This window comes from Gobius niger (genome assembly GCF_951799975.1).
Source record: "Gobius niger genome assembly, chromosome: 18".
NCBI lineage: Eukaryota > Metazoa > Chordata > Actinopteri > Gobiiformes > Gobiidae > Gobius > Gobius niger.
The window spans coordinates 29214904-29236932 of record NC_136869.1 but is presented as its reverse complement, the minus strand read 5'-3'; the positions used below and the strand labels follow the sequence as shown (position 1 = coordinate 29236932).

Here is a 22029-nt window from a genome sequence, read left to right as displayed (position 1 = left end):
GCGACATCAGGAGGATGCTCAAAGTCATGTGTTGTGTCACAATTCCTCTGTGTTATGGGTGCAGCGTAATGATCGGGACTGCTTAGATTTGAAGACCTAATCCTAATTCTATCACCAAACCTTTGCTGCATCTCGCTTTATTTAAAACCTGTGCTCATTCCCATTCAGGTCCTGATCCAGAGCCACCCTGACCCACTTTCATGCTTTTCAAAACAAGTGGACGAGGACGACAGTGTTGGCGCGGTTCAGGTTCAGGTTCAGGTTCAGGTTCAGGTTCAGGTTCAGGTTCAGGTTCAGGTTCAGGTTCAGGTTGTAAATCTCTGCCCCACCTTCACCTAAACCTGCCGAGGCTCCAGGACACATGCAAATCCTGCTTGACAGAACAGAGAGAGCCGTCTGAGAGCGCACATCACGGTGAGTCCCTTTGGGCTTGTTTAAGACACAAATTAGTATAAAAGACACAGATTAGTATACTTTTATTAGTATAAAAGTACTTGAATATTTGCTCCAAAATGTTTCAATTCTAAAGTAAAATAGCACTGGAGTAAGTTACAGTTTATTTGACTGCAGTCACCTCCTCCTGTGTAAAGAGTCAAATATGAAATAATCATTGTGACACTTAAGTTCACTGGATTTGTTATAGATTTGGACAAAATCTTTGAATTCCTTGTAGACAGAGCATCTATTTAACTGTTGATTTTGAGTTGGTTTAGTTTATTTAAAGATATGATTTTTGTTGGTGTGATTTTGAAAAGAAATATATTCTTGTCATTTAAGAATCGATCCACTTCATGTGCCTGTAGTGGGCCCTGCATATTCATATTGAAGATGATGACTTTCTTATATGACATGAATCAACAAAGCACATTTTCTCCAGTTCAGCTTAACTCAAATCAGAAAGCTTCTTGACTGGAGGCCTTACAGCCTATAGGCCAGTGTAACGCTTCATTTGAAAGCTAAGACCTACACAACTGATCTAAGCTCTTTCTTCATTTTGGCTGTCATGTTTTCATGTTGGTTTGGGAGCCTCAGGATCTCATCTCTGCTGTTTGCGGATGATGTTGTTCTGTTGGACCTTCAGCTGCTCTGGGGCGGTTTGCAGCCGAGTGTGTAGCGGCCGGGATGAGGATCAGCACCTCCAAATCTGAGGCCATGGTTCTCCTTCCCCTCTTCAGGTCGGTGGGGAGTCCTTACCTCAAGTGGAGGAGTTCAAGTATCTCGGGGTCTTGTTCTCAGTGAGGGGCGGATGGAGCGTGAGATGGACAGACGGATCAGTGCGGCGTCAGCAGTGATGCGGTCGCTGTATCGGTCTGTCGTGGTGAAGAGGGAGCTGAGTCGGGGCAAAGCTCTCGATTTACCCTTCGAGATCGGGTGAGGAGCTCAGTCACCCGGGAGGAGCTCGGAGTAGAGTCGCTGCTCCTCCACGTCGAAAGGAGCCAGCTGAGGTGGCTCGGGCATCTGTTCCGGATGCCTCCTGGTCGCCTCCTGCGGGAGGTGTTCCACGCATGTCCTAGTGGGACAAGGCCTCGTGGAAGGCCCAGGACACGGTGGTGGGACTATGTCTCCGAGCTGGCCTGGTGTCGCCTCGGGGTCCCCCCAGAACAGCTGGAGGAGGTGTGTGTGGAGCGGGAAGTTTGGGCATCTCTGCTGAGACTGCTGCCACCGCCTTTTTACCCTTTTAAGGAACAGGCTTCGTAGGAGAAGCCATGTTAATTTCACAGACCACTCGAGATGATCACTATGAATGGGGCTGAATGGAACATTGGTTTTCTCTTCGATCTTATGTCTATGGGCATTACCCTGACCCTTCCCCCTGGAATTACACAATGTTGGACCTTAAGTTGTCATTAAAGTAGAGTATTTGAGAAGTATTTGAAATTGGTTGACAAACGTTAACACCGTCTGCAGTTGTGAATTGTAAAATACCATTCTTTCTTCTTTCTTTCGATAAGATATAGAACATAGAACATATAAACACACATGAGTCTTATGTAATGCTCCACCCACAGCCAGGCCTTCAAACATTCACACATTCAAACTACATGCAAATACCTCAGTGGAAAACACTGGGATCTGTCCTCTCAGGGCAGTACAAAATCCTCCCCTTTACTAACCATGATGTTAAGAAGAAACGGGCCCATCTGTTAGTTATAGATGCTGCAGAAAATCATCATCACAAAAATCAAGGCTCTCACGAATTTCATGTTTTCTCCAATTGTTTATATATGTAAATATAGATCATCCCATTGAGGCAATAAAAGGCAGAGGAGCAGTGCAACCAACGCATTAGTTCTTTACATACCCTGGCTGATTTTTAGATACATTTTTTTTTTCAGAGAATATGAATTCTAACTTTTTTTTTTGTCACTCATAGTTAGTGCAAAGCCAAACCACTGAGTTTGCAATTTTTAAATCATAACAAATAAACAAAAAGTACCAAAATGACCCTGATCAAAAGTTTATCCCAGTTTTTAATACTGTTATTGCCCCTTTCACATCAACGACTGCTTGGATTCTTTTGCGGTAGTTGTGGATGGGTTTCTTTATTTCCTCGGATGGTAAAACTGGCCTTTCTTTTTGGCAAAAAGCCTCCAGTTCCTGTAAATTCCGGGGCTGTTTTGCATGAACTGCACGTCTGAGGTCTCTCCAGAGCAGCTCAATAAAGCGTCAGAATCCTTTGAGACCCTACGCACCCATCACACAGTCTCTTAAGGGTGTGGCTTCAGGGAGGAGACTGTGGTGTCCATGGGCCAGCTCCAGTCGACTGAAGAACAGTTACATACACCCGGCTGTCAGGAAGCTAAACACAACAAGGACGAGAAAATGAACCATTTCCATTCATTGTCAAATGAATTGAAAAAAAAGTTAAAAATGAATGAATGGATGAATGAATGAATGACATTGAGGTCTGGAGACTGAGATGGACACTCCAGAACCTTCACTGTATTCTGCTGTAGCCAATGAGAGGTCCACATGGCCTTGTGCTTTGGATCGTTGTCATGTTGGAACGTCCCATGTGCAGCTTCCAGGCTGATGAGGGACACTTTTCCTCCAGTGTTCTTTATAACATGTTGCATTCATCCTGAAATCAGTTTTGACCAAGTTCCCTGAAGCTCAAACATCCCCAAAACATGAGTGATCCAGCTCCGTGTTTCACTGGAGGAATGGTCACCGTTCATCACACGACGTTTATGGTTATGGCCAAAAAGTCCCATTTTGGTTTCATCTTTCCAAAAGACATTGTTTCAGAAATGTAGAGGTTTGTCTCTGTGCTGTTTGGCATATTGTCGGTGGGTAGTTAGTGACATTTGCCAAATAATGGCTTTCTTCTGGTGACTTGGCCGTGCAGCCTATTTTTCATCAAGTGCCTCCTTATTGTGCTTGTTGAAACAGCTACACTCTTTACACCACACTGCTGATTGATGCTCTCAGTGCTTAGATATCTTTTTATGTCCTTTTCCGTCTGAAATCCAGAAGTTAAACGCTCTGCTCCATTGTCTAGTGGAAATAAAACAATGGCTCAGCGATAACTCTCTGCAGCTCAATGCAGACAAAACGGAAACCCTGGTAATCGCACCTGATGATTCAATTCCAGGGATTAAACATTTCCTGGGTGACTTAGGCCAGTCTGCGAAGCCAAGGATCATTCGAGTGCTCAAACCCCTCCACCACGTTAAAGAGACTATAGGGAGTTTAAAAATGTTAAAACTAAGTATTTTCCTCCCCCTACATGTTCCAGTAATGTCCTAATGTGTAGAATGAGCTCAGACCTGTTCACCACAACTGCCTCTAAAATCCTGCACTGTCACTCAAAAAGGTGTCACTTCGGGTCCGAAGTGCCGTCATGCACGAGCTTAATATAGAAGGTACAGTTACACATTTGGCCTGAGGTGGCAGGAGTGAGTATGAAATGGCTAACTTGCATCTAGCCCCTTTAAGGTGGCGGTTCCTGGAGGGTGTTTAATTAACCAGTTAAAGGTGCTATGCGCAACTCTAAATGTTAAAAATAACAGTTTTCTCACCCATTCATGTTTAAACAATTGCCTGATGTGCTGATTGAGCTCCTCTCTGATCACTGCACTCGCCCCTATAATCCTGTGCAGTAAAATAAATAAGACGGATTCGGGACGGAATCTTAAGGTTTTGAGCCTGGGCGTGACGTCATGCGCGTTCACGCGCACCTGGCTCTGGGGAGTTTGTGGATTCGCCGCCATTATCCGCATCAGCGAAGACAACTCCGCGACTTTTGCGAAAGTAGAGGGTGGATTGTAAGAGACCGGACACTTGTTCATCCCAAACGCAAACGCAAACTCAACGTACGATAAAGAAGATAAAAACTTTGTCTAGTGTGACCGAAAAGGGGCAATTTGGAGTCAAACAGGCGCCGCAGAGAGACGAGTCAACATCGGACAAACTACCTCCGGTCCGCTCTCGGGCTCACCCGGACCTCAGCTGCTTTCTTCTGACTACAAGGGTAAGACACAGTCTCTAATGTCTAATACGAGGTCTGATACGGTAGATCCATGTCAACAAATGACGACGCGTAACATGTGTAATGTTACGTCTTTAGTTTGTAGCGTTAGCTAAATGTACGATCAGAATTGGTTGTATTGCCATTGTCAATGAGCAGGTTCACAAACTTGGAGTTTTCTTCAGCTCAATCGTACAACATGAAACATAACATAAAAGATGAACACTATGTTTCAGTCTTTGGTTTACCGGGAGCCTTTTACGTTTCGCTCACATCTTCAAAATGATGCTAATGCTAAACGGTGCTCATGTCCTTGACCAACACACCGACTCAACTTTGTCTCATATGTTTTCTTTTGGGGGAAATCAGTCAATTGTTCCCAGAAACGTGGCTGTTGCTGTGCACTGATTGTAATACATTATTTGTGAAGAGCACATGCAACCCATATAAATGTTAGTCATTGTTTAGTCCTACTGGGTTTATGTCTAGACCTAGTTCAGACCTGGTGTAGTCCTTAGTTGGTCCTGGTTTAGATGGTGTGTAAATTGCTAATAAATAAATAAATAATAATACCGTAATAATGATAATCTCTTCCAGTCTTTACTTCGTTTGGGGTCAATAATTTATTGATGTGCATTTTGTTGGCTAAGATCTTGTATGTTTTCTTCTGCACAGGATAGAGTTTGAGCGAGAACTGGCCACAGACACACATGTCTCTGAATATGTCGCCCTGTGTCTTTGTGGTATGTTTGTAATGCAGTTCCCACTGTCTTTTCCTTGTAAAGCTGTGAATAAAGTGTGTATGTTTTTGTTACACAGCCCTGGTGGTTCAGAGCAGAATCAATTGGATGAACTTCCCATCATTGGGCTTGAGGAAGCCGTCATGGACTGCAGTTATAGTAGACTTGGTGAGGACTAAATGTCTGTAGTGTTTTTAAAAAGTCATGAACAGGATGTAATGTAATATAATGTAGGTGCATTTGTAATACTTCTGCATAGTTTGCCCACGCGGACACAAGATGTGGAACAGCCATAACCTCTTCAAATAATGAACATGAGAATAGTGCATCTTCTACTATGGGATACATCATTTCTACTGCGTACCAGCTGTAAGGGAGTTTTGGACAGAGAAGAGGGCTGCCATTATAAACCCATTACAGACTAAAAACAGTGTTGTTGGCCTTGGTAAGTTATAAACTGCAGATATTTGCAAATTCTCTAATAACTGACATGCATCTGTGTTTCTATTTTAGCTGACGGACAAATGGACTCCAGGTAATTCGGTGGTTTATATGCTTTGTCTCTGGCCTTTTTTGTTTCATTTGTAAATCAGAATATTTTCTGTATTTGAGATAGTGATGGGCATTTTCTAATGCAGTGTTTGTGTTTTATAAAAGGAGAGAATCAACGAGAGGCGTTTCCCATTCCCTCCACGTCTGGCTGCAAAGCATCTCACTAAGAGACTTTATGCTGTAAGTGACATGGTTTTCATGTGAGAGTGACGTGTAGTAACGAAACATGAATTTCAGATTTTAACTTGTTCCACAGGCCTGGGTGATGTCGCGACATAAAACAATACTTGGCTGGATAAAAGATATTGTAATTGTATTGCTTTTCAACATGCAAACAACAGAGGAGTTTATGGTGAGTATGATCATTGAAAATGTATGTAAAGTAAAGTAAAGTACTGTAGTAGTAGATGTCAATGTTGCTTCTACTATTACATTCTAGAGGTTTATTTTTGTATTTTAGGGTGTGTGGTGAGGTGCACTCCACTGACATGGTGGAGTCCATGGGTCTTTGGGTGATAAAAGTAAGGAAAGAGAGGTCCTACGCCCGGGATCTGCCTCTTCATATGAAGCCGGGACAGACGACGGCCACGACCACCATAACCACCGACCAGTGCATGTCAACAACAAAGGCCATGTATCGTAAGTGATCGCTTTATGACTTCCCGATATAACGCATGTTTTGAGAACTTATGTCATATAAATTGTTGTGCAGGCAAAAACGAATGTACTGCAAGAAGTCACAGACCGGGCAGAAGACTACAGTTACATCCCTGACCTGCAGACAAAAAATCTACAAATACGACTTCAGTCTGCAGGACTCCCCCAAGAAAACGAAGCTTCAGAACATATGACCCCTGTCTGGCCTTGTTCCCCCTCCTGTAGCTGATCTGGTGCAGTCATGTGTCCACAGAGGCAGGTATGTTAGTTTGTCATTGTTTTACAATGCATGTCTGTTATCTGTTCCATGAAAACACATTTGTTCTAATTGCTAAAAATCATGTTTTGTTTTTCTAGATGCCATCAGCTCAGCAGTGCATATATATTTATTTTTACAAACATGGAACAAAATATTTACAATAAAGCCTTTTCTTCCCTAATTCGTGGACATATTTTCTCATGTGCTCACAGCTTGTTTATTGCCTGAATGGTGCTTCTTTACAGTCAACATAAATGTCCTCACTGATCAATCTTGCTCATGATTGCACCTGCCACGAGTACTTCTGCCTCCCCCCCTGGTCTTCCTCGTGGTCTCCCCGTCTGCTCTGCCCCTTCCACTGCTGCCACTTCTCTCCACAAGAACATCAAAATGACCTGAGCTGGAATTCTAAAGGGAGAACAATATTTTGTTATTGTGATAACATACATGCTGTAGTCTACACATCGCAGGAAAGAAATACAATGATGAAGGGCTTATTTTACTTCCCTCATATTGTACAGCAGGCTGACTTTTTCCAAAACAAATAACTGTATTCGTCTACATCAAGTTTGCTTCTGAACTGCATAACTACCGGCCCATGCACTTTCTATTTCCCAGCTAATATGATCTTGTACTGTGTGAATTAACTCCATGTTATGTGCATAGGGAGCCTTTTTTTCTCTTCTAAATGTATAAACTAGTGACTTTTGGCCGCTACACACCCTACCCTGGTAAAGTAGCTGAAAAGTATTAGCACATTTCACAGATACATGTATATCAAATTACTGTCTAATAAGAATATATTGCTGTTGGAATATGTTACTAAGCAGATCAATAAAACAGGCTAAACCCCCACAAATATTCGGAGGATCAGGCTGTTTTAGCTAAAATGGTAGCATTATATTTCAGTCTACTTTGTTGACCAACTAATATGGTATTTGGTGTGTCACTCACTGATTATTAGTGAGTGACACTTATACAAAGTATAATTTATATTATAAGTATAATTTATATTATTCATGAACGCATTACAATTATAATCCAATCATCAGTGAACACACAAAACGGGTAGAAATGGGATTATTATTATTTTTTTTAACCTTTCTCCTACCCCCGTTTTTCCTCTCAAACATCAATGTTGTTTACTGAAATGCAAAATCCTTTCACATAATTCAAAATAACTTTCTTACCTCTGAAGACATTACGACTCTCAACAAAAGATTTGTGCAATCACGAATGACGCTCCTTTGGTTCTGATCGGCTCGTGCTCGTGCAAGCGTGCGTGTGGTTCAGGAGCGTGCACAACTCTGAGTGCAGTTCCGCTTTTCGCCAAAGGGGGCATAGTTCTGCGAAAACTCAGAGACTTGCGTTGTGCACCTTTAAAGTAATATAATTTAAATTGAGCAATTAATTATATAAAACAACCAGTTTTAGAAATGTATATTGATTGAAATACATTCACCCATATGAAATGACCAGTATCGTATCGATTCCAATGACCCTTTTTATATTGTATGTAATTTCTGCTTTTTAACTGTGTTGTGAAGCACTTTGTGGCCTTTGTCTGTGAAAGGTGCTATAGAAATAAAGATTACTTACTTTTTATACAATTGCTTTCCTCGTGACTCAGAAACCAGAAATGTCAGTGCACACTGGATGACAGATGAAGGGTCTGTCAGGCCCAAAACCTCACTTTATACTTTATACACACAATAATTACAAACACAGGTCACAGGCTAGGAGGCGTACCTTTAGTAGTCATTCAAACCTGTTTGTGCATTTTATCAGACCAAGATCACCAGGGTATGTATACTTTTGATCAGGGTCATTTTGGTACTTTCTTTATTCATTATGATTTAAAAGAGTAAACACAGTTTAAACTCAGTCAAATGGCTTCATACAACCACTAACCATGAATAATATTCTCTGAAAAACAGTAATCTAAATTCTGCCAGGGTGTAAACGTTTGAGCACAACTGTATATAATCTCCCGTTGGCCTCCAGGCTCCCTCCTTTTAGCATATTTGTTTGTGTATTTTTCCCACCATGTAAACTTGCTGCTGTGGTCCTGGGCGGCGATTGGTGGAGTGCATTGGGAGTCCTGGCTGCTGGTTGGGTCTCTGGCTCTGCTGCCGCCTGCCTGGGGGAGCGCTTCTACACCTGGGGAGAGTCCACCTCGGCTCATTCGGGGCTGCTGGTCTTTGTGGCCAGTACGCCATTTTGTCTGTGTTCTTTTGTGTTTAGAAAGTAGTTGTTTTTGATTTCCTTAAGTTGTGTCTCCAGTTGGTGTGTTTTGTGTCACCCGTTTTGTTTAGGCCGTTTTGTGACATTTGTTTTGAGACACTTGGTTGACCTAATTCATTAACTTTGTTCTGTGCACATTTTGGTTTTCTTAGGTTTAGTTCCCTTCTGTAAAGTTGTATATATTGTAAATAGCCTTTGTTTGGTTATTTTTGTTACCTTTTGTTAAGACTACCTTTTACACTCCTTTCATTAAATTACAACTTGATTTATCCATTTTACATCTTGGTTTTTGTTACAACTTTTATCTCGCAGAGCCGGGTTGTAACACCCGTCACCCAGGCTGGTTTGAATGATCCGTTTGCTTTTCCCCTGAGCAGCAGAAAAGCCTCCATTTGGATTTCATGCAGATTGTTGCTGTTCAGAGCCGATAAACCACCACGATGGCCTTGACGTGTGAGCACGGAACCCGCTGCAAAATGACTGCTTTTATTATATTCAAACATGGAGCATTCGCACTGTTCTGGCCCAGCGTCCCCACACTGAGTCAGGCTGCATTCCAGTTTCAAAGGAGCTAAGCTGGAATGTATCCCGTGACAGACACAGTAGTGAGGGACAGTGTTGAGTTCAGTGTGTACGGGCCGTCAGGTCGCCAGTCTGGATGCACAGACATACATAAAGCACTCCTGCATTTTCTACAATATCGTGCCACATTATTGGGCAAAATACAATTCCAGCAGAGATGGATATTGTTCCAGCAGTATTTGGACTTCCAGCAGAGCCAAAGCAGAGCATGTTGTTGACACTGGCCAGTGTTGATCGCAGGCCCAGGCAGGACAGGACAGGAGTGGGGGAGATGGAGCCTTTCCTAATATAGCCGTGTGCTCTGTGTGGGACATCTGCAGACGGGACATGAACCGTTTTACTGATCTCATCTCCTCTCTGTGCTCACAGGCTGCAGTGATGGCCGTCCACAGCAGGGCTCATACCTGACAGACATGGAGTGAAGAGGAACCTCTGAGGTATGGATCTCCATCTGTTGACAGAGAGCTTAGTAAGGTTGTGTTTTTGACAATGCAGTGAGTTGGTTTGTAAACATTAAAGTCTGCTTAGTTGAGGCTGATTTCTGGGATGACAGAAGCGATATTTCACCTTTTTGTCGCCCTGCAGGGCTCCAGAGTGAGACCAATTTGGAACTAGGGATGGAAACACCAAATGTTGCATTTAAAACACTTAATTTTTATCCGATCACTTGAGGTTTTTGACTTTTGCAAAAAAGCGTTCAGGCACATTTTGGAAGATGGAAACAGATTCACATAGAAAATAACAAGAAGACTTGTGGTGTATAACATGGTAGGCACGTTGTCTCTACACATGTGACTTCTTGCCAGTGTCCAATAGATACAGACAAGGGGTCGCGGCTACAGCCGAGGGGGAAGGAAGTATGTTTTGGGAGTCCCAATTTTTCCCTCTTTTTAGCCATTTTCTTTTGGACTATAAAGTTATGTATCACACACAAAGAAAGTCAAGTCAAGATCGGGTCCATGTGGATGTTTTCAGTGGAAGCAAAAAAAACGCAATTGTAGCTAGGGTTAGCATATAGCATGAATAATAATATTGTAATGACATTTCTTACATTGCATTATTCATTCACCCTGGTGTTTCCCATTGTCTGTTTCTTCTGTGTTTATGGGCTGATTGTGAAGGCTCTCATTGGGAAGTATTCATTGCTCTTGAACCACTTTGCTCCCTCTCCATGCCTCTATATTTGTATTTAGTAGAATAATCATGTATAATTCAGCATTTGTTAAAGTACTGGTGGAGTATTGTTTCCCCCTTGTGGCTGCTTGACCATATATTGACAACTCTAAAGATGCCGTCTGTATCAACAAGGACGTGATCAATAATCACATAAAACATGTCAAACCAGGCAATATTTTTTTATCAAAATCTGTAATATTACTGTATTGGCACTGAACTGTGATTTAGAGGCATTTCCAAACCGGTACGAAAACATTTTGACCTGATGCACCAAAGTGTGGCCAGTGTGGCTGTATAATAAGCTGTACCCAACTGTCAAGAGTTATTGAAAAAGTATAGTATCTTAAAAATACTGGCTATAATAATATGCTAACTGCAGTATACATATTTCTTAACATTATTTATTATTATTATTTTTATTATTATTTAAATGATGAAAACATTTTATTGTTCCTTAATATTTTGCGCAGAAGATCAAGATTGAGGCAAAGTTAATGCTGGTGCATTGCTCAACACATCCATTATTGTAAATCAAATGTTGGAATCCATTGCAGAACTGATTTTCCCCCAACAATATGGCACACCCACTGATATTGGCAATTTGACTTGTAATATGTTTTTATTCAAATGAGTCTTTCCCAAAGTGGTAGTGATGTGTGATGGTCTGCCCATAGGCTGATTTACCAGGCAAATCCGACTGTAGCCACGCAGAGTTTTGCATGAGGCTCGAGCAAACATAGGCGTGTAAGTTGTAAGTGTCGTACAATCTTCTGTCCTGATAAGTGCTTTGATCAGGTCTCAACATACACAATGACGTAGTCAAAGTATTTTAAAAATGAATTCTTTGCTGTGGTTTGTGATCACGTTAGGACTCAATCCAGTCTGATCCTACATGCTCTACATGATCCAGGCCCTGTAATTACCCATCACTGCTACTCCTGTCCTGTATCTAGAGTTTAATCAATGTGGAAGATGTTAGCTCTAGCCTAGAGGTAAGATTGGGCCCAAACAATCATGTTGAGGCCACTTAAAGGCCCTTTTATACTTCAGTGACCGCTCCTGGACGCACGAGGGAGCCAATCAGGGAGTTTACATGAGCTGGAGCTTTATCATCAGTGACTTTGTGAGAGGGTCATTACATAGCTTTACATAGATAAGGCGGGTATGTAGGTGTGTAAGTACATGGTCGTCACTGCATTACTTTTAAATATCTATTTGTCACACCATTCAGATGCTAATTTAAAGCACTATTCTATAATAATAGTATAGTATAGTATAGTATAGTATAGTATAGTATAGTATAGAATAGTATAGTATAGTATAGTATAGTATAGTATAGTATAGTATAGTATAGTATAGTATAGTATAGTATAGTATAGTATAGAATAGTATAGTATAGTATAGTATAGTATAGTATAGTATAGTAATAATAATAATAATAAGTAGAAATGCAATGGCTGCGCCATTGAGATTGACTGCGGAATTGCGGGAAGCGAATGCAGAAATTGCATAAACTGTTCAAATTGCTTAATCAAATTAGCATAAACTGGTAAAATGCATACAAAAATTTCCGCCCCGCTCACTTTTGCCTCTTTTTGCGTTGTCTCGGCACTTCCGTTGTCCAGACTCTTCCGGTCGAGCGTGAAGCCCGTTCATTTAAACAGAGAACGAGTGAAAATATTCTCCGCTCAAATCTGATGTTTAGTCGATTGATTTGTGTAAAATGTTCAATGTTCATTTGCACCGACATGTCGACACTGCAGCGTTTCTCAGCGCGGCCTGAAAATGTCTTTGTTTTCGTGTAGTGACTGATTTTATGTGGACTTCTCCAGCCCCATGTTAACACATAGGAGAAAAGGGGCGGGCACAATTCATGGCGACGCCCACACGAACCTCCGGAATAAGGTGGATAAACTGCTTAAACTGGTAAAATGCATGAATGGGTTAATTTGCATAAATTGTGTAAATTGCATAAGCTCTTTAAAATTCAAAAGTCCTAAATGGCATAAACTCTTAAGTTGCATAAACGCTTTAAAATGCATAAACTGGTTAAATTCCATAAAGTCGTTACTTTGCATAAATTATTAATATTGCATAAACTTTTTAAATTCCATAAACTGGTCAAACTGTTGAAATGGCCTCAGTGCTTGATTGGCAGAAGCTGCACAAATGGCTGAAAGGCCTGGAGTCTCATTGGCTGGATTCCCCCATACACACTAATGGGCCAGGTCCACATACACACCAATGCAAAAATTTCAAACTCCCGTATAAAAAAACTGGAAAACTGCAGAAGGCCAATTTTTTCTCAAAACCCACAAGTTGCAGAAGCTGAACATCCACAAAGTGCAGAAAAGCATGGATTTGTGACAGCCCCATTATAAGTCAATGGGAAAAATCTCAGACATTTTGGCCGATTGCGGAAAAACCGTAAGTTGCAGACGTCCCAAAAGTAATAGCACCCTTCTCCTCAACATGCGGAACGTTTTGATGCATAACTTGCATAAATTGCAAAAGCATGAAAGTGCTGAAAGCTGACGAAAATCCAGAAAAAGATGGAAGAGGAATAATAATAAAGAACATGAAAACCAATAATTGTCATAATAATCAATAACACATTGGTTTTGTGGACACTAAAAGGCGCTTTACATTGCGTTATTCATTAACTCCATATGTAACGCTGTAGGGCTAGGCGCTGACTGCAGCCGAAGGTGCTGATGGCCAAACAGAGATAGGTCCGGCCACGGAGCCAAGCGTGCAAATAAACATTCAGAAAAACAAAATTAAGTTTCAAGTAGTTGTATTATAGAAAATAGGTATGGATAATAGGTATTAGATATTATAATAAATAGGTAATATATAAATAACACAACATGGGAACAAAACGGAAAATCATAGCAAAATGCCAAGTCCATTGGTTTGCAAAGTTCGTGGGAAAAAAAACTGGTTATAATCCAACTGAAAAAAAAAAGTGTGACTGTCCTACCACACCACGTAGCAGGGGCAGTGGGGGTTATAGCTCGCCATCCATATTTCCATAAAAGGGTCCAAACGAAACGCGGTTCCAGCGTAGAAGGTGGACACAGATGGGGGGAAAAAAACCCTGACCTAAACAAGGCCGAGGAAAAAAATCTTATTAGTCAAATTGTAATAAATCAATAAAATGATAAGTAAATAATAAATAAAATAAATACAGCAATACATGCTATAATCATTACAATACAAAACACATAAATCAAAGAGAAGCTTCAGGTATCAGGTATAAGTGCACTTAAATCAAAATCATTAGCACAAAAGCTAAGGTCTATATCAAATATCAAAAAGTGTGCAAAAGTGTCAAAGTGTCAGTGTGAATAAATAATAATGGTTGCGCAACAGGGTTCAGATCTGCAACAGTTTGAAGCCAGATTCAAAAACACATAGCCTCGTGGGCATTTAAATCAAAAGGACTACAACAATGGCCACAAACGGCCAAAATGGCCAATAATGAGTATTATTGAAGCTAAACACTGTAGCGTAGGATTCGGCTTCAATAATACATAGATTAGAGCGGACATTTCAATACATAGGCGGAGGTAACTGCGCGGACCGTGCTTGTTTACAAGCTATATTAGCACTAACTTAGCACCGGAGCTACGGGGACACTCGTGGCACCATAACTCATAAAATACGAAACAGATTAACTCACCGACGAGTAGCTATTGCAAATCAGGCACCGGTAGGTCCTGATATGGTGCGTCGGGAAAAATCTGAAGGGTTATTTACAAAATAGCATTTAGTAACGAGTACGGCTGTCAGTAAACAACTAAACAGGGCACGGTTCAACTCACCGAGTGAGGCACGGAAAGGGCGCAATCCGCCGCTGTAAAAGGAATCGCTGATGTGAGAGGCTCAGTAGGTTTCGGCTTTTGGGAGCAAAACACTGTTCCTGGCCACGCCACAGCAGTAGCAGCTATTTGTGGAATAGCAGTAGTAGAGTAGGCGGAAGTGACGACGGGGAGAGAGGTCTTCCGGGAAATTGGCCTTTCACACTAAAGGCACAGGATGTTGGGCCGCTACATTACGTGGGTTACACATACTTAGTGATGGTAGGCTACTATTGAAGCCACAACTGCCCTGGGGTAGACTGACGGAAGCGAGGCCACCGCTCCATCGGCCGTCCCACCATCAACACTCAGTCACACACTGCATTCACCCAGGCTTCCTGGTGTTCCCAAACACCCGCAATGGCTGAATGGCGATACATCTTCATGTGGAGCTCTTTGCTTTGTGCGAATATGAATAGAAGCTGTAGAAGGAGGTTTGCCTGTCCTGTTTTGCTCATATACTTTATTGTCCCCAAAGGGAAATCTGTCCTCTGCATTTAACCCATCCTTCGATGCCCTGATTGAAGATGGGCTGGAGGTCACAGAGACTCTCCTTATTACCTGTTTGGTGCCTAAACCCTTATAATTGTTACAGAAAGAATGGAGCACTTGTGGAACGATGACCCGGAGGAACTGCTCTTGGATCTGGGCTTTGGCTGTGACGAGCCAGACCTGTCAGGACGGATCCCAGCCCGATTTATCAACTACCAATCTCATGCCAGAGGGATCAACCTGCAGGTGTTCCTGGAGGCCCAGAGGAGTCGCATTGACCTGGAGAACCCCGACGTCAGCAGTAAGTCTACAGGCCGACAAGCTGACGACTGGCAGAGAGGCCCAGTACAGGCAGTACAGACGGACCACAGACAGACCACAGACAGACTACAGACAGACCACAGACAGACCACAGACAGACTACAGACAGACCACAGACAGACCACAGACAGACTACAGACAGGCTACAGACAGGCTACAGACAGACCACAGACAGACTACAGACAGACCACAGACAGACCACAGACAGACTACAGACAGACCACAGACAGACCACAGACAGACTACAGACAGACCACAGACAGACCACAGACAGACTACAGACAGGCTACAGACAGACCACAGACAGACTACAGACAGACCACAGACAGACCACAGACAGGCTACAGACAGGCTACAGACGGACCACAGACAGACCACAGACAGACTACAGACAGACCACAGACAGACCACAGACAGACTACAGACAGGCTACAGACAGACCACAGACAGACCACAGACAGGCTACAGACAGACAACAGACAGACCACAGACAGACCACAGATAGGCTACAGACAGACCACAGACAGACCACAGACAGACTACAGACAGACTACAGACAGACCACAGACAGACAGACAGACAACAGACAGACCACAGACAGACTACAGACAGACTACAGACAGACCACAGACAGACAGACAGACCACAGACAGACAACAGACAGGCTACAGACAGACTACAGACAGACCACAGACAGACCACACACAGACCACAGACAGACAGACCACAGACAGACCACAGACAGACTACAGACAGACTACAGACAGACCACAGACAGACCACAGACAGACCACAGACAGACAACAGACAGACTACAGACAGACCACAGACAGACAACAGACAGACCACAGACAGACCACAGACAGACAACAGACCACAGACAGACCACAGACAGACAACAGACCACAGACAGACAACAGACAGACAACAGACAGACAACAGACAGACAACAGACAGACAACAGACCACAGACAGACCACAGACAGACAACAGACAGACCACAGACAGACCACAGACAGACAACAGACCACAGACAGACCACAGACAGACAACAGACAACAGACAGACCACAGACAGACCACAGACAGACAACAGACAGACAACAGACAGACAACAGACCACAGACAGACAACAGACAGACCACAGACAGACCACAGACAGACAACAGACCACAGACAGACAACAGACAGACCACAGACAGACAGACTACAGACAGACAACAGACAGACAACAGACCACAGACAGACAACAGACAGACCACAGACAGACCACAGACAGACAACAGACAACAGACAGACAACAGACAGACTACAGACAGACAGACTACAGACAGACAACAGACAGACCACAGACAGACCACAGACAGACCACAGACAGACAACAGACAGACCACAGACAGACAACAGACAGACCACAGACAGACAACAGACAGACCACAGACAGACAACAGACAGACCACAGACAGACAACAGACAGACCACAGACAGACAACAGACAGACCACAGACAGACCACAGACAGACCACAGACAGACTACAGACAGACAACAGACAGACCACAGACAGACCACAGACAGACAACAGACAGACCACAGACAGACCACAGACAGACCACAGACAGACCACAGACAGACTACAGACAGACCACAGACAGACTACAGACAGACTACAGACAGACAGACTACAGACAGACCACAGACAGACCACAGACAGACCACAGACAGACTACAGACAGACCACAGACAGACCACAGACAGACAACAGACAGGCTACAGACAGACTACAGACAGACCACAGACAGACCACACACAGACCACAGACAGACAGACCACAGACAGACAACAGACAGACTACAGACAGACCACAGACAGACAACAGACAGACCACAGACAGACCACAGACAGACAACAGACCACAGACAGACCACAGACAGACAACAGACAGACAACAGACAGACCACAGACAGACTACAGACAGACAACAGACAGACAACAGACCACAGACAGACAACAGACAGACCACAGACAGACCACAGACAGACAACAGACCACAGACAGACAACAGACAGACAACAGACAGACCACAGACAGACTACAGACAGACAACAGACAGACAACAGACCACAGACAGACAACAGACAGACCACAGACAGACCACAGACAGACAACAGACCACAGACAGACAACAGACAGACAACAGACAGACTACAGACAGACAACAGACAGACCACAGACAGACCACAGACAGACCACAGACAGACCACAGACAGACAACAGACAGACCACAGACAGACCACAGACAGACCACAGACAGACAACAGACAGACAACAGACCACAGACAGACCACAGACAGACCACAGACAGACCACAGACAGACAACATACCACAGACAGACAACAGACAGACAACAGACAGACAACAGACAGACAACAGACAGACTACAGACAGACAGACTACAGACAGACAACAGACAGACCACAGACAGACCACAGACAGACAACAGACAGACCACAGACAGACCACAGACAGACTACAGACAGACTGCAGACAGACAGACTACAGACAGACAACAGACAGACTACAGACAGGCCACAGACAGACCACAGACAGACAACAGACAGACCACAGACAGACAACAGACAGACAACAGACAGACAACAGACAGACTACAGACAGACAGACCACACACAGACCACAGACAGACAGACCACAGACAGACAACAGACAGGCTACAGACAGACCACAGACAGACAACAGACAGACTACAGACAGACAGACTACAGACAGACAGACCACAGACAACAGACAGACTACAGACAGACAGACAGACTACAGACAGACCACAGACAACAGACAGACTACAGACAGATAGACAGACAGACTACAGACAGACAACAGACAACAGACAGACTACAGACAGACCACAGACAGACCACAGACAGACAGACCACAGACAGGCTACAGACAGACTACAGACAGACAGACAACAGACAGAAAACAGACAGACTACAGACAGACCACAGACAGACATGCTACAGGCCGACCACAGACAGACTACAGACAGGCTACAGACAGACTACAGACAGACAGACCACAGACAGACAACAGACAGAAAACAGACAGACTACAGACAGACCACAGACAGACAACAGACAGGCTACAGACAGACTACAGACAGACCACAGACAGACAACAGACAGAAAACAGACAGACTACAGACAGACCACAGACAGACAACAGACAGAAAACAGACAGACTACAGACAGACCACAGACAGACAACAGACAGAAAACAGACAGACTACAGACAGACCACAGACAGACAACAGACAGAAAACAGACAGACTACAGACAGACCACAGACAGACAACAGACAGGCTACAGACAGACTACAGACAGACCACAGACAGACAACAGACAGAAAACAGACAGACTACAGACAGACAACAGACAGACATGCTACAGATCGACCACAGACAGACTACAGACAGACCACCCACAGATCACACACAGACTATAGACTACAAGCAGACCACAGACAGACAATAAGGAGACCACAAATTAACTATGGACTACAAGCAGACAACAGGCACCCAAACAAACAGACTACAGACTACAGGCAGACTGAAAACAGACTATAGACTACAAGCAAACAACAAACAACAGAAGGCTTTCCTTTGTGGAAAAATAATAATCATGCAGACCCCTTTTCTGCCCCAACCAAATCTCACTGTTTTTATTGCATTTGCTCCTATATGTCCTCTCAGACCGTTTCAGGCAACTAGAAGTTCTACAGGAGGTGTCCGTCGCCTTCTCTTCGCTGGCCGGGCCCCTCAAAGGTCGCAAAGACATGTCCCCTGAAGCCCGCGAGAGACGCAGACGGATGGGTATGCTCTTCCGACGAGCATCCAAGAAGTCTCTCAGCCAGCTCCACAGTCCCATCCCCCAGGAGCTAACAGTGGCTACTGTTGTGAATCCTTCTGTTGTTATGCACACAACACGAGAACCAATGTACGGGCCCGAGGAGCGGAAGGTCCCATTCAGGAGGGTGAAGCTTCAGGATACTGTGAGCCTGAGCCCCTTTGTAGAGGAGGAGGGAGACGGGATAGAAGCAGAGGTTCATGATGGCCCCAACAATAGGACTGCTCAGAGCCCAGAAGGAGAGCCGAGGGTGGGGACTTCGAGAGAGCGGTTCCTAGAAAGAGCTCTTCAGAGGAAAAAGAGTCTACAAATGAGAGACTCCTTTGAGATGGAAGAGGTATAGTGTGTATGTATGTTTGAATTTGTGTGCCCAATTCCGTCAGACCTTGGAAGCTAAGCAGGGAAGGGCCTGTCAGGACTGGAATGGGAGACCATTTAGGAACACCATGAAGCCTAACGAATGTAGTGAGTGAGTGGTTGGTGGTGGTCGGAGGGGCCGATGGCACAGACTGGTTGCCTTGTTTCCGTCAGTCTACCCCAGGGCAGCTGTGGCTACAATAGTAGCTTACCACCACCGAGTATGGATTGAATGAATAGTACAATGTAAAGGGTCTTTGAGTGTCCAGAAAAGCACTACATAAAACCAATGCATTATTATTTCAATTATTTTTTTTATATATAGTTTTTAACAATTTAATTAAAACTGGAATTATGTATATTTATGTTACTTTGCTCATATTTATTTTAATATAAAACCCACCGAAGTATCACTGTTCTCTGTTCTAAGGCATGGCCAGTCTGACAGTCCAGACAGGTCAATCAGACTGACCATGTCACTAAGTTTTAATACAGGAAATACCAGGGCTGAGTGCTAAGATGTTCAAATAGCCTGAGTGATGTATAGGATGTTTCATCTAATGAAATAACTTTGTGCAGTACACACACAGAAGGGACATAATTCCTCTCACAAGTCGTGACATTGCTCTTGGCTGTGCTAATATAAACCTCTGTTCTCTCTGTGTTCTGATCCAGCTGTGCAGTTTTGATGAGGGCAGCCCTGCTGGAGTGGACTCTGTGGGGACACACTTTGGTGAGTTATGTTTGGAAAGGAATGTTCACTGTTCATTTGTAAGCACAGGAACTTAACTGACTGTGTCCAGCGAGGGGCTTGATCCGGGTCAACAGCTGCCAGTCCGACAGCAGTGGTTTTCTGGAGGATCCTCTCATCCCAACTCTCCCTCAGGATCCCTCACCTGCACCTGATCTGATCAAGGTCAGATGTAACATTTGTCAGTTAACACCGAAAAGCATCTGCATTAAACATGTGCAGTACTGTAGCTCCTTAAATTAAACAGTACTTACTCATAGTCATGGCTCTTGCTATTGACAAGGCCATGCATCAGATACTCCATGTCAACCATTATGTCCATCTACATTTTCTTCCGGCCCACCCAAATTCAACTCAGCTCTTTATTCTGATAACATAGAATATGTTGTAATAAGATATGAATAAAGGATTTTTAAGAATGTCTAGAATGCCTGAAACAGCCAGGCAAAGTCTGAAATAACTACTCTGCCAAGAGGAAGCAAAGTAGAGTGGTTCAGTTGGCCAGGGAGCACCTTGGGATCTCCCTGGAAGAGCTACAGGACAGGGACACAGAAGTCTGGGCATGTCTGCTCAGACTGCTGCCTCCGCCATCTGATTCTGGTTAAAGCAGAAGGAAATGTGTTGATCATAGTATGCATAGGCATTATCTACTTTGCCTGTAACTATGTATAACTAAAAGAGTAGTTACATTACTCATGCAGATAACTTTAACGGTTCCAGACACATTTTTAATTTTTTTATTTGATCTGATATTTAAATTCACCAAATGACTAACATTGTTGTGTTTCAGGCTCTCTCGGCTCTTTCTGGAGGAAGCACAGAGAGCCACTCCAGTGATTTGCCACCACTGAGTTCTGTTTGCTCCCCTAATGCTGTGGACCACACAACAGAAAATCTCACCGGAACATCTTCAAACCTTTTGCAGATTCCCACAGCAACCACAGACTGTAGTGTTTCTCCACAGTCCAAACAACAGACTCCACAAGAGAATGGTATCTTATCAACTTACAAGGACTTGTCTTCTTCTGAATCAGTAGCATTTGAACAAGAGGCAGGAGTTAACTGTACCTCATCCGACAATGACACTCTGGAAGCAAAAACGGTGTATTTTGTCTCTTCTCTAAAAAATCAAAAGCCCTTCCATTCAACTGATTTTGATGAGTTTCCTTTGCCAAGATCCCAGAAATCTTTGTCTTCCAAAGAGGTGTACCAATGTCCGGTAAAGAAAAAACCCATTGTTGTCACCCACTTTCTAAGTCGCCAAGATTCAATAGATGACCTAAATATGAACAATGAGAAAGAAATGTTGCAATATAATCAAGATGTTATGGAAGTACAGAGTGTTGTAAGCGATTTGGATAGTTCAAGTTTACAAACAGAAGATGTTTATATGGAGACGGAAATTGATTGGTTGGATATGACTCAAGAATTCAAAGAAAGTCAAAGTGAAATCCTTGAATGGAATGGTATTAAAGATGACCCAATTTTAGAAAAGTTGGTCCCAAAAGTGTCAGAGTTGATTGAGATCGAGAGTTTGGATGATGTCTTTGAAACATCTGTCGATGCTTCTGAAGTTGACACCGGCGATGTGGAGGCCTTCTTCCAGGAGATGCACTCGATTGGACAAGTATACTGGGCAGAACCAA

General features: G+C 43.3%; 1 protein-coding gene across 1 annotated transcript; it reads left to right on the top strand.

Annotated features, from left to right (window-relative positions):
* Positions 1-9832: 9832 nt before the first annotated feature.
* On the top strand, positions 9833-21606 carry LOC306977936 (protein ITPRID1-like; the record flags this gene model as incomplete). The annotated part of the gene is made up of 7 exons (XM_079576374.1): positions 9833-9942; positions 15140-15337; positions 19122-19612; positions 20308-20365; positions 20436-20548; positions 21174-21485; positions 21586-21606. The coding sequence occupies exons 2-7, from the start codon at positions 15145-15147 to the stop codon at positions 21604-21606; spliced, it is 1188 nt and encodes a 395-aa protein (XP_079432500.1). The 5' UTR covers positions 9833-9942; positions 15140-15144.
* Between the last annotated feature and the right edge of the window lie 423 nt (positions 21607-22029).